The sequence below is a fragment of the Lepidochelys kempii genome, chromosome 2 (assembly GCF_965140265.1).
Source record: "Lepidochelys kempii isolate rLepKem1 chromosome 2, rLepKem1.hap2, whole genome shotgun sequence".
NCBI lineage: Eukaryota > Metazoa > Chordata > Testudines > Cheloniidae > Lepidochelys > Lepidochelys kempii.
In genome coordinates, this window is record NC_133257.1 from 185,134,701 (window position 1) to 185,148,291 (window position 13,591).

The window sequence follows — 13,591 nt, forward strand, 5'->3', positions numbered from 1 at the left end:
ATATGAATGGAATATTCCTACACTGGAAGCACAAGGTGGATTTGTTTATCTAATAGGTCCTTTTTGTTACAGATCTACATGACTCAACTTTTAAAAAGGATTGTCCATATATGTGTACTGGTTGGGCTCAACCTCCTCAGCACTTTGTACGACTGAGGCTTTAGTTCACACTAAAAATTGCAACAAAATTCCAGCAATCACTCATCCATTACCCCAATTAAAGTACATTCTTCATTATGGCTGTGGCTCACATTTGTGGTTGTAATAAAAAACAAATCTACAAATGCCAAGCAGCATGCGGTTCAAGCTATCACAAACACAGTAACCTTTCCAAAGGGGATTTTTAGGAGGGCCTGCATTGTAAGACCACAGACATGAATAATTCTGCAGGGCTCTAAGCATCCTCAACTCCCACTGAAGCCAACGGGAGATGAGGGTGCCCATTATCTTGCAGGAGGGGGCTCTAAATGGCCAAATGCAGAGATGGGAAAAGGGCAGCATGGACATTAAATGCAGATAAACCTAAGGGAAGATGAAGGATGGACTGAGGGAAATAATATCCATGGAGGAAAAACACTCTCCTTCTACCTTAAATAACTGAATATTTCATAGTATTGTTATTCACATAAGCCATAAATAACTAAGTAACACTTTTATGGGCTTCATTATTTTCTCCAATAACTTTAAAAAGTGAGGGTTACCAGATTTAAAGGGCTCCATGCCAGCTACAGTATTTATGCTATGAAATGTTAAATTTGTAAATGGTCTACTAATCCTTTGATTTTAATTACCTTGGTATTACCTAGATACCGGTAACAAATAAAAGCAGCTCGGAGTTGGTTTCCCCTAGGCCATCCTCCTCTCCTCCAGATTAAAAGCAGCAAACCAAATTGAAGTCTCCAGAAATAGACCTTGACGTTACAACTTGTTCCACATGGACAGACCTCTCTGCCTGTATGGAAGCCCACTAAACTCACTCAGTGAAGTTGTACAGGGGTGCAGGTTTCCAGCCCTGCAGGATGAGGAACAAGCTGCAGGATGAGGAACTTGCTCCCCAAGCTTAGCAGACAGGGCTCTAAGACTTTCCCTGAGAAGTTATATTTAGCCCAAGAGGTTGTTCAGGCTCAGTCTGCCTCACATTATGGGCGAGAGCCTCACTCCCATTCTTTTATGTGGGTAAAAGGGTCAGGTTGGTGTAAAGGGTCTCTAGAAGCCCCAGTTCTAGCTGGGGGAGAACTCTCCGGTGTAGGCATTGTGGAAGACAATTGCAGGTCTCTTTCAAAGGAGCCCATCGCGAGCCCTGGAGAAAGGAGCGTGTAGTGAATGGGGCTTAAGGCTAGGGATTGGAGGGACATATTGGGAGTGGGATGGCCGCACTGTGACCTACTGCAACTCCAGAGGGCTGAGGTAACTCAGACCACGCCCCAAAGAGTTGTCTAAGTTGATACAGGGGCCTCTCCAGCCCCCAGAGCAGCCAAAATTTGGGCATAAAGGGGCCTTAAAAGCAACCTTAGCCCCTTCTCCTACTGAGTTACAAATTCTGTGCTGTGTCTTTTAAAGGTGCATTACAAAATCTCACCCTATATATACTTACCAAGCCTAGCACAATAGGGACTTGATCTTGGTTGGGGCTTCTAGTCCTACAGTAATACAAATTAATAAATAATTGACTGACTTCTTCTTTCCCTTGTTGTTATTACTAAATGTTTATGTTCTGGTAGCACCCAAAGGCCCCAGTCAGAATTAGGACCCCATTGTGCTGGGCACTGCACAAAAATAGAAATGAGACATAGAAAAGAAAACCTCTGCCCTGAAAGGTTTCCGCTCTAAATCTACTCCCATATAGATCAGTTTGGGGCAGGTCATTTGGTTAGTGCAGTACCATACTAAAGATCCATTAGCCTTGGTTAGTGCAGGGCAGTGGTTCTGAACCTATTTACCATTGTGGACTGCATCTGCAGCTCTCTGTGTGTTATGTGGGCCACATCCACTATATATATACATACATGTATGTATTTATATATACATACACATACACACACACACACACACACTCACTACCTGTGTCATAAATATAAAGGGAAGGGTAAACCCCTTTAAAATGCCTCCTGGCCAGAGGAAAAATCCTCTCACCTGTAAAGAGTTAAGAAGCTAAAGGTAACCTCGCTGGCACCTGACCAAAATGACCAATGAGGAGACAAGATACTTTCAAAAGCTGTGAGGAGGGAGAGAAACAAAGGGTCTGTGTCTGTCGGTATGCTGCTTTTGCCGGGGATAGACCAAGAATGGAGTCTTAGAACTTTAGTAAGTAATCTAGTTAGGTATGTGTTAGATTATGATTTCTTTAAATGGCTGAGAAAAGAATTGTGCTGAATAGAATGACTATTTCTGTCTGTGTGTCTTTTTTGTAATTTAAGGTTTTGCCTAGAGGGATTCTCCATGTTTTGAATCTAATTACCCTGTAAGGTATCTACCATCCTGATTTTACAGAGGTGATTCCTTTACCTCTATTTACTTCTATTTCTATTAAAAGTCTTCTTGTAAGAAAACTGAATGCTTTTTCATTGTTCTCAGATCCAAGGGTTTGGGTCTGTGGTCACCTATGCGAATTGGTGAGAATTTTTACCAAACCTTTCCCAGGAAGTGGGGTGCAAGGGTTGGGAGGATTTTGGGGGGAAAGACGTGTCCAAACTACGTTTCCCAGTAAACCCAGTTAGAGTTTGGTGGTGGCAGTGGATATTCCAAGGACAAAGGATAAAATTAATTTGTACCTTGGGGAAGTTTTAACCTAAGCTGGTAAAAGTAAGCTTAGGAGGTTTTCATGCAGGTCCCCACATCTGTACCCTAGAGTTCAGAGTGGGGGAGGAACCTTGACAACCAGTATGGCCCCGAGGGTGCCACATGGGCCACAGCTGTATGCTAACTGGGCCACAAGTGGCCCACAGGCTGAGAACCACTGGTTTAGGGGATCTTCACCAGAGTCCACAGCCTGAAAATCCATTTTCCATAATTATAAATGCCACTGAAAATCCACCTGGGCTCCTACTAAATTCATACATCAGGACAATACTTGTACAGGAGAAAAGGCCACTTACATTCTTTCTTACAATCAGACAGTACTTATTCTAAACCATAAATATGAATTCACAGGTTTCAGAGTAACAGCCGTGTTAGTCTGTATTCGCAAAAAGAAAAGGAGGACTTGTGGCACCTTAGAGACTAACCAATTTATTTGAGGATAAGCTTTCACAGGAACTCTGTAGTAATAACAGAAACAATCAAGCCATTGTTAAAGATGGGCACTCAGACAGAAAATTCAACATTTACTTCTGTGGCCAATAACAGTTGTTGCTACTAACCACTGTGAATTTCATCTAGCTCTTTTTCCAGGAATGGTATCTGCTTTAGAAAATGATGAGCAAACTGCAGAATGGAACAGACCCTGAAGAAGAGGTGAGGAACTATTTGGAGAGGTTTTCCTTCTGTTGCTAGGGAAACCATCTCCTTTGTTTGGGAATAATCAGAAAAGCTGCTTCATTCAGATACGCGTTCTCAGAATGTGTTATGTCTTTTGAAACAAAGGGAAATTAAGACAATACTAAACAATATAACAGCATAATTCTAAGAAATGGCAGGTTAGCACTATGAAGATTCCCATCTCTCTCTTTTTTAGAGGAAGGCATAGTAAAAATGAAAAGATTGTTATTAGGAAATATTTCAATTGGATTTGGGATATGAAACATAGAATTCAAATTCATTTTTTAATCATTGTTACTGACAGATGGCAAATCAAAATGAAAATATCCTGGAATTTGTACAAGCAAGCACTGTTATTCTTGCATTCTGTGTAGGCAAAACTCCCACTGACTTCACTTGACTTTAGCAAAGCTTTTAACACTGTCTCCCACAGTATTCTTGTCAGCAAGTTAAGGAAGTATGGGCTGGATGAATGCACTATAAGGTGGGTAGAAAATTGGCTAGATTGTCGAGCTCAACGGGCAGTGATCAATGGCTCCATGTCCAGTTGGCAGCCAGTATCAAGTGGAGCGCCCCAAGGGTCGGTCCTGGGGCAGGTTTTGTTCAATAGCTTCATTAATGATCTGGAAGATGGTGTGGATTGCACCCTCAGCAAGTTTGCAGACGACACTAAACTGGGAGGAGTGGTAGATACGCTGGAGGGTAGGGATAGGATACAGAGGACCCTAGACAAATTGGAGGATTCGGCCAAAAGAAATCTGATGAGGTTCAACAAGGACAAGGGCAGAGTCCTGCACTTAGGGCGGAAGAATCCAATGCACCTCTACAGACTAGGGACTGAACGGCTAGGCAGCAGTTCTGCAGAAAAGGACCTAGGGGTTACAGTGAACGAGAAGCTGGATATGCGTCAACAGTGTGCCCTTGTAGCCAAGGCGGCCAATGGCATTTTGGGATGTATAAGTAGGGGCATTGCCAGCAGATCGAGGGACGTGATCGTTCCCCTCTATTCGACATTGGTGAGACCTCATCTGGAGTACTGTGTCCAGTTTTGGGCCCCACGCTACAAGAAGGATGTGGAAAAATTGGAGAGTCCAGCGGAGGGAAACAAAAATGATTAGGGGACCGAAACACATGACTTACGAGGAGAGGCTGAGGGAACTGGGATTGTTTAGTCTACAGAAGAGAAGAGTGAGGGGAGATTTGATAGCTGCTTTCAACTACCTGAAAGGTGGTTCCAAAGAGGATGGATCTAGACTATTCTCAGTGGTAGCGGATGACAGGACAAGGAGAAATGGTCTCAATTTGCAGTGGGGGAGGTTTAGGTTAGATATTAGGAAAAACTTTTTCACTAGGAGGGTGGTGAAACACTGGAATGTGTTACCTAGGGAGGTGGTGGAATCTCCTTCCTTAGAAGTTTTTAAGGTCAGGCTTGACAAAGCCCTGGCTGGGATGATTTAATTGGGGATTGGTCCTGCTTTGAGCAGGGGGTTGGACTAGATGACCTCCTGAGGTCCCTTCCAACCCTGATATTCTATGATTCACTTGAACACCATTTTCTTCTGTTGAAGTCAATGGGAGTTTTGCTTGCATCAGGATTGTGGGATTGGCCCCTGAGATATTGGCTCAATTACATAGGAGATCTCTCTTATGTGTCTGTGCTAAAATACTGAATACACGGAGGACCCTTTGGTCCAGTCACCGAGGACCCTTTGGTCCAGTCACCAGTGCACCTTCTTCTACTCAGTACCCAAATCAAAACAATTCTTCTATTTTACAATTTGCATTGATCAACATTTTAGGAGTTTAAGCAAATATCGCACATGTGAGGCAAAAGTCTCCTCTCCTATCTGCATTGCTGATCTCTATTGTACACTTAAACAAACACAAACTTGTTAAATGTGAACAATGTGTTTATTACTGTACCAGACACAAAAACCCTAACTAAACTGGCTGTTCCCCCCCCCCCCCCCCTTAAAATTTCCCACCACTGGGAGTGCTAATGGAGGCAAGGCACCAGTTGTTGGCATTTCAACAAAAGCACTGTCTAGACCTGCTGTGAGCAGGATTAGAGGATGTGGTGACTGAGATGCCAACAGCCACTCTGTACGGGCACTCCCACCATTGGAGTTACACTGGTGATAGCAATGGTGGGAAGTTTTAGGGGGAAAGGCTAGTGTAGAAATAAATATGCTAACAGTCCTTGCCTCAAAGAGCTTCATATATAAACCTTTCAATTGCTCAGTGCTTAAAAATTCCATTGGCAGCAATGGGAGCATTGTGCACTGAGTGAGTTATGAATTTGCAGTAGGGATTATGTAGTGTCCCTCATGGCAGAGAGGAGACAGGATTCAAATGCAATGAATACAAACAAGACTCTTCATGCCAGCTGTTGAATGCCATCAGGTGTCTCTCCAGATCCAGCACTCATGGAGTGGACAACACTAAAGAGCCTATCTACACTGCATGTTGTTCTTAGCTGGCTGTTCCTCCCTAGATTTGTTCATGCACAGTAACTGATACGGGATTAACACATGCATATTGATTAGAGAATCAATATATTACTGTGAAATTCCTGACATTTCATCAGAAACTTTCAGAATGACTGCCATTTTAACTACTGCTGGTAGGACTTGAAAACCCCACACAAACTGCACTTGACCTGCCTATGGCTCTTTCAGCATTCAGAGTGTAGGTGTATTCTTCCCTCGTTCCTAGCTTCCTCTTTGTGTAGAAAATGAATAATTAAGCTAGTCTGTTCAATGAGAAGCAATCATCTTTCAATAAAAATGTGGCTCTTACCCCTGAATTTTCCAAGTGAAATGTGCAGCAGCGAGTTTAGCAGCAGGACTACCTTTGATCTTAACCAAAATCACATGATTAAATCTCCGTATTATTTAACATTGAATGTGCTGAGTGCTTGTGTGGTATGACTGAGTTCTTAAACTTAGAAGGATGACATGATTTCATGAGGGATACTGGAAGCTAAGAACATCTAAATTCTAGTCCTAGCTTTCCCATTGACTTGATAAGAGGTCTTGAGAGTTCATTATTGTACTCTCTCCATCAGGGTCTTCACCTGTAAACAGGAATAACACTTACCTACTGTTCCTCACCAGAGCATTGTGAGCATTGGTCAGTAAATATTTATAAAGTGCTCTGAAGTGGTAGAGTGCTATGCCAGTGCAAGTGTAATACAGTCTTACGGCACCATATTTTAGTGTCATATAACGATGCAATTCTGATGTCCATCTTCCTTCTTTCAAGCCTTCATGAAAATAAGAAATATACCTCACAAGGCTCTCTGAGGGCTAAATTTATCAAACCCTGTTTCCCACTGACTGTTTTGATTATCAAACATAAATGGACACCAGAAGTACAATTCTGTTTCATTAGTGCAGTGAATAATTACCAGTAAGGAATTACTTTTTCTTTGGATGAGCTATTTAAAAATAAATAAAAGTTGTTTACTGCTTGTATAAGTACAAAGAACGTCCTGTAAAATACAGATGGAATAACATAAACAAATCTGTCATGGACCATGAAATCTTGCTCGTCAGGCTGCTAATGAAGGTAGAAAGCTGCAATCCTTCTTTGGAAGGTTCTGTAATGACCCTGATGGCAAACCAAACCATTTTATTTTTTAAGACTGACACTTTACAAAAAAGAAAAAGAAAAGTTTATAGTGGAAGATGCTTTAAGTAGACAATAAGGAGTAAAGGAAATCTGAAGATAAAAACCCTTCAATTATGTTGACACCTGACTGAATTTTAGCTTAGATTAAGCATTATTTCATTGACAGTTTGACTCAATTATTCTGTTTAAACACATTTATAGCTCCATTAAGGTACATCTTGTCTTGCTTAAAACCAGCTTCAGAGAAACATTAAAGAGGCAAAACCCTTTTTTTCTTACTGGAGACTGTAAATGCTAACAGAAATATTACCTCTCCTTTGAGACAAACATTTGCTGTTGACAGAATATCCATACATACCTATCATAAAAGGAACCACTGCATCCATGTCGTTTTCAAATATACATCTGCTTCCCATAATTATATTCTTTTGACAGAGCTATTGTATTCAGTCAATTGTTCTGCTTTTCAGGAAAAAGCAGTGATGATTAAAAAAAAAGAAAGATAACATGTTGGAGCAATGCAGGGAGATTTGAATAGGCGACTTTATGCAAATTGAAAAGAGTTATAATGGCAACGTTTACTGGGTCTCAAATGCCTATGAAATCCTAAAATCTGTACATTCAAACAGAATTACAGAACAAAAATCCAATTACATCCAACCCCATGTTAATTAATCTCTGTGGGCTTGCTGCATTTCTGAAAAGTTTTGGAAGCAAGGTATTCCAACCAAACACAATAGTGCTTAGGCTTTGATTTGCTCAATAGATAGTCTTCATTACTGAGCTCAAGAAGGTACTCTAGGATTTAGTTACTGTCAGTGCTTAATTTGTAATGAAAGAGGTACTGGGGATCAAGCAATTAGGTGTCAGGGCTCAAGCAAGTTTTTTACATTCATAACTGATGCAGCAAGCCTAGAAGTGCTGGGGCTATGAACTGCCAAGCAAAGAGGTGCTGGGGCTCAGCCCTGGCAAGTCCTGGGGCAAATTAAGCCCTGGTTGCTGTTTATATCAGAACTTGCCAGTGAGGAGGGCACATGATCAGTCAGACTAACTGCCATGGTTAAACTATAGCCCAGACAAAGTGATGTATATAAAGTGATCCGGCAAAGCTCCATCACACATTGCTAATGTCTAGAGCAGGTCTGATATATTACACGTATAGTGTACAGTGAGGCAGAGAAAGTAAATGGTTTGTCCACCTCAGATTCTTCTTCATCTGTGAATGGGCATAATAATACTTACCTACCTCAAAGTGGTGTTTCTGAGGCTTCATCAGCTCATATTTGTGAAGCACTTTAAAAACGAAATATACTCTCTGTGCTAAGCATTATCATTTTGAAAATAAATACACCAACACACGGATATAAATCATTCCATTGCTGATTTCATCAACTGTGGTAAAAAACAAATGTTCATCACTGAATACATTTCCATTTTATCATTCAAGGACAAGAACGAGGCTTAAAAGCTTTCAAACTACTACTACCGAGATACCGATGTCAACGAATACAACTCTTGCTGATAATGGCTGAGATACAACACTATAATACTGCTATATGAGAATAGAGAAATATCATTTCACTCAGTCAAGAAACCAGGTGTTCCATGGTACAAAAAGAGATATATCTATTTGCTTGAAATGGCCAGTATTTTTTATATTGAAATATTAGCGAGATGAGACAAAATCAAAGAGTGGTAAATGTCCATTGACCAGAGAGAAACTAAACTCCACAGTTTAAGGAATACAGCGATATATTTGGGAAGGTCTACAAATTACAGGAATTCCTTGTCACAACACAGACCCTTACAACGTTCACTTGAGCCCAGACCTGTACAGATTTTATATCTCGATTTTCAAAGAAAAGGAAGGCAATGTTCTTTACTATAAAGCTCAAAGATGAACATATCAAGAGAGTACTCCTACATATAATTATTATTTGTTGAGTAAAGTCATTTGAAAATATTCTAATGATCCATTTAAAAATGTACCGTGCATGTACTGTGTACTAGCCAATGGCTTGACCCTGCTCTCATTAAATTAATGGCAACACTTCCATTGACTTCTAGGATCTTAGCATTTTGCAGGACTGGGCCCAAGAGCTGGTGCGGCGGGAATGCAATGAAGAAGAACAACAAATTATTTATTTACATGAAGCAAAATTAAGCATTTCAAAGGCTACACCACTGCTCTGTAGTAAGCAACAGTGTTAAGGCTGTGTCTTTGTAGTTTCATTCTGAATTTAAATTAATATACTGTAAACGACAAAAGGTTTCTTTGGAAAACCCTCTGTGAAGCTGCCTTTTGCAAGAAATGAGTCACTTATCTTCTCATACTAGGCAGCACTCTAAAATCTATCTATCCATCCATCAAGAGTTCTCACCCCTCTCGCCAAATGATTTACTGCTGTTAGATCCTAATCTAATTTCAGGTGAGCTCATCTTTTTTTCTGCCCTGGAGCATTTTAACTTCATATTGCTCTCTTTTCACACAACCATCAGTGAATACAGAGTCCCTTAACCATTAAGGATGCTGTACTGACATTTTACTTTAGCCATTTGCTGTAAAAAAGTCATTATTATTGCTCCACTCATAAAGAGACCTTTTCTAAGAAAAACAAAAACAAATTGCTGGAATTAGATCAAACCTTACCCTCTGCAGCCCAAAGTGGGAAAACAACAGACCTCAACACCTTGCCGGAGCTATGAAAGCTTCCAAAACCCTCCTGGGCAGGCAAACTTTCTTATTTTAATAAACATTCTTTGAGCTTGAGGCTCCCAACATATCCCTGGTCACATTCGTTATTCTACTGGTAGGCACACAACTCGGACTCCCATATGCCTCTCTTTATTGCAGCAGTTTTCTCTCACCAGCAGCAAATAGTGCTAAATCTTCAGGGAAGATGTTTCAGGAGTAATCTTTTCATCTGCCTCATTCATGTCTGCCTCCTTTGTTCACCCTCACACAGTCTTCTTCTGCACTCTCTGCAGCCATCATTACTATCTGTAGGTCTCTCTTAAAATTTCCATACTGAGCCATGGCTGCCTCACATTCTGCTCAAATGCTAACCTCAATCTTGGTCCTTAATTCTATATTTGAAGGTAATTTCCTGCAACACTGCATAAAGCTTGAAATATTTGCCTTTTGATTGGAACACGTACTTAGCCAACCCAAAGTAGCATAGCTCAGAAGGGTACTTGGTGTTAAGTGGTCATGTGTATGTTCCTGCAGTAGCTGAATGGACATCCAAAGGAGTTTTTTCCCCTGAGAGTTTGAATGTCTAGTGAATAGCCTGCGGTAAATTTGTAACATAAGCACTGTGCTTTATTATATTTCATGAAATATAATTTATATCCATCAATCAAACTCTGGAAGATTAGTGACTTTCCAAATGCTATGTGAAGTGAAAGAACATGAAAAAATAGAATAATCAATCCTTACCCATTTATTCACTGGCTGCAAGTATAAAGAAAATATAATCTAAATATATAGTTAATGCCCAAGAAAAGTTTCTGTCTCTCCATACTTACTTTCTCAGAGGCATTTTCAGACATTTCAAAGCATAAGTCGATAGCAAGATGGATATCCATATTGCTTCAGGTAATGGAAGAAAATGCATCACTGCAGATAATTAGATTTACCTTTATAAATACGAGTGAAAATTTGAGGGCATGAGTCAGTTCAGTTACAAAAATCAAGGAAAAAAATGATAGGACCCAAGTGTCCTCCCTGCTTCTTCAAGCAGAGAGGAAGCAGGTAAGATGGATCACCCTGGAGTTCTGGAAGGTGGGGGTAAGAGAGCACTGACTTCACAGCATCCTCCTCTCTACCTCACCCCACTGAAGTCCCTCTGTGAGCTCAGTCTCTTTAGGTTCTGGCTGCATAAGGGGCTGTAGGAGGCGCTCTCTGTGGAACTCTCTCTTACAAAGGCAGAGGAAAACCTTTTGGGTATCTGTCCTTCAGTAAATTCTTCTTCACGTAGCAGTTGTTGTGATGGCCCAGGATTCATTCCCAATAGAGCACAACTCCAACAGGAGTGATGGTGTCTCAGCAGCAGCCTGTAGGGGCTGACCCTGTGCATGGGACTTTGGGTTCCCCTCCCTGTGAATCTGAAGGGTCAGCAAGATTGGGAGGTTGCCACCCATGCCTTGTTCCCTAATCACTCTCACTTAAAGAGAAGGTCTGTAGGAAACTGCAAGATTTTCTTTGTGGAGTTTCCTGGCACCCCTATTCCCCTCATGCAAATATCTCTATGAGAGGGTTCAATCTGGCCCATAGTTAGGACCCATTCAAAAGAGTTGATTATGAAGCAAGTCTTAGGACCTGGGCAATTGGTAAAAATTTAAAACAATCATTAAAGAAATACTAAACTCTCATCACAGAATGTGGACATGATATAATAATTATTTTTCCAATGAAGCTGTCAATAATTGAAAGGAGGAATTTTAAAGATATTGACAATTTTTCCAACTCAAGAGATTTTTCTTGTAATAACCAAATTCCTTGGCAGACATAGGTGAAAAACAATATGAAAAACACATGAGCAAAAATACAACTGATTTCCCTATGAAGTCTGTACCCAAACACAATGGTTACTACACTATGGTATATAATTAAACCTGGTATTCAGATAGTCTCTCTGAAGATCAGATAGTTGACTTTTCTGTGAAAAATTTGCTGAAGCATTTCAGAATGTGTCCCATGTGTACTTTAATTACCATAATTTTCACATTACTGATCTACCATTTAACTGATAGAGTAAATATGGTTTTATAACAACACAGTCAACCAAAATAGTATCATACAATTCAATCTGCATTTAGGTTCTAAAATCTACTGTATATGGATAATAAATATGGTACCATACTGTAAGATAAGATATATTAGAAGAGATAGATGGCCTTTATGGAATATTACATCTCTCTGAGAATTGTAGTCTCCCAAAGCTATGAAATCTGAAAGTAAGCACCCCACCAGTCATAATGACCAAAACCAGCACCTGTTTTATTAGAACACAGGACAGCTTTAAAAGAAGAACCATTGATCATTCAAATCAATCATAACTGTGTATTGCTATGGCTTTTTTTCTCTGAAGCCTAATAAAGTGTGAGAAACCTGTCAGCGGTCACCTTAAAGAGACTGGGAGTGGGCTGGATGACCCCATAGATCTTTCCCATCTCTCATCTCTATGCTATTGACTTTTATCTTAAAGGACTTGTGGATCAAAGCCTTGGCAGAGAAGCTGATTTTCCATTAAAAAAACCCAACAAAAAAAAACAAACCACCACAAAATTCACAGGAATTTCTATCAAACCATTTGCATTTCTGGAGCTAGAGAGTAATAGACAGACAGCAAGCTTTATCCTACATGACACAATTATGATTGTGTACCCTGTGGTGAAACAATCCCTCCGACCAAAGTTAATACTTGTCTGAGACACAGTATGGGGGAGGTTTGCACTGCAAAAACAGACAATCAATGATTTTTACAGAAGCTTTGTTTATTCATTAGGAACACAAAGAACCTTGCACCAGCACAAATAAAATCAAACAACATCAGTCTCACTCTGTCTCCCCCCATCCTTAATATGGTTTAATTAGGAGTGGCATGACACAGTAGGAAAAGAGACCGGTTCACTGTGAGACCTGCTACTCACTCTCTTACAGTGTAACGGCCCCCCTTCCAACTGCCCATCGCTGCAGGTAGCTAACATCCAAGTGGGTGCCACACAGACTCTAGAGTACCTCATTGTCTGCTGTTTTCATGAACACTAACCTCGAAAGGAGGAAAATAGTGGACTATTACCAAGCTAAAGACTGCCTTTTATCTGGCTCACTCCATATCACAGATACAGTTTCAGCTTTGCAGAGCAGAATGCCCCCTAAATGTTTCCATTACTGGTTTCTTGTTTTAAAAATGTTTAGGGGTCACATATGATTAAGGAATTAAAATGTCACTCTTGGCTTTCCAATGAAGTATGAATGATCACAGTAATTTGCTACTTGTCTTACTTCTTATCCAAAATGTAACATATTAATGCAGTAAGAACCACGCTGTGTGACGCATGGTAGATGACAGCACTGAAGTGTGCTTTCCTTTCTTGTAGGGTATGGCTTTCCAAGCAAAATTGTTTTTTGACTGTTTCAACTTACTGAAATGGCCAATTTTCAATGCTAGCTTTTCAAGCCCAAAATTAAAGTACGATCAATAGGTTCATCAGTAAATGCAACACGAACTGCTGAAGAAATGAGTAACAGATGCAAATACCTGCTTGCTGTGCAGTCTGGGGTATTTGTTGACTCCGCTGTGCATTGTACTGAACTGAGGCAATGGGTCTATACTGCTGAGTTGCTGAGGTAGGGTATTGACCAGATGGGTAGTAATACACTGGCATCTGTGGAAAGCAAGAACAGACTAAGTACTTATGACAGAAACTGAAGACATACAGAAAAAAGTCACGTGAAGTAGTTTAGTTTTACAAT

The 13,591-nt window shown here is 40.4% G+C and overlaps 1 protein-coding gene across 8 annotated transcripts in view; it reads right to left on the reverse strand.

Moving 5' to 3' along the window:
- ARPP21 (cAMP regulated phosphoprotein 21) overlaps window positions 1-13,591 on the reverse strand; it is a 173,272-nt gene that overhangs the window by 36,716 nt on the left and 122,965 nt on the right. For 7 of the 8 annotated variants that reach the window (XR_012157455.1, XM_073333012.1, XM_073333016.1 and 4 more), the window contains one exon: window positions 13,377-13,503. Coding sequence is in view for 6 of the 8 variants with exons in the window: in XM_073333012.1 (XP_073189113.1) it covers window positions 13,377-13,503 (127 nt within the window). In the remaining 2 variants the exon portion in view is untranslated. Of the gene's footprint in view, window positions 1-13,376; window positions 13,504-13,591 lie in introns of those variants that run through there. The other variant, XM_073333019.1, reaches the window with a different exon arrangement.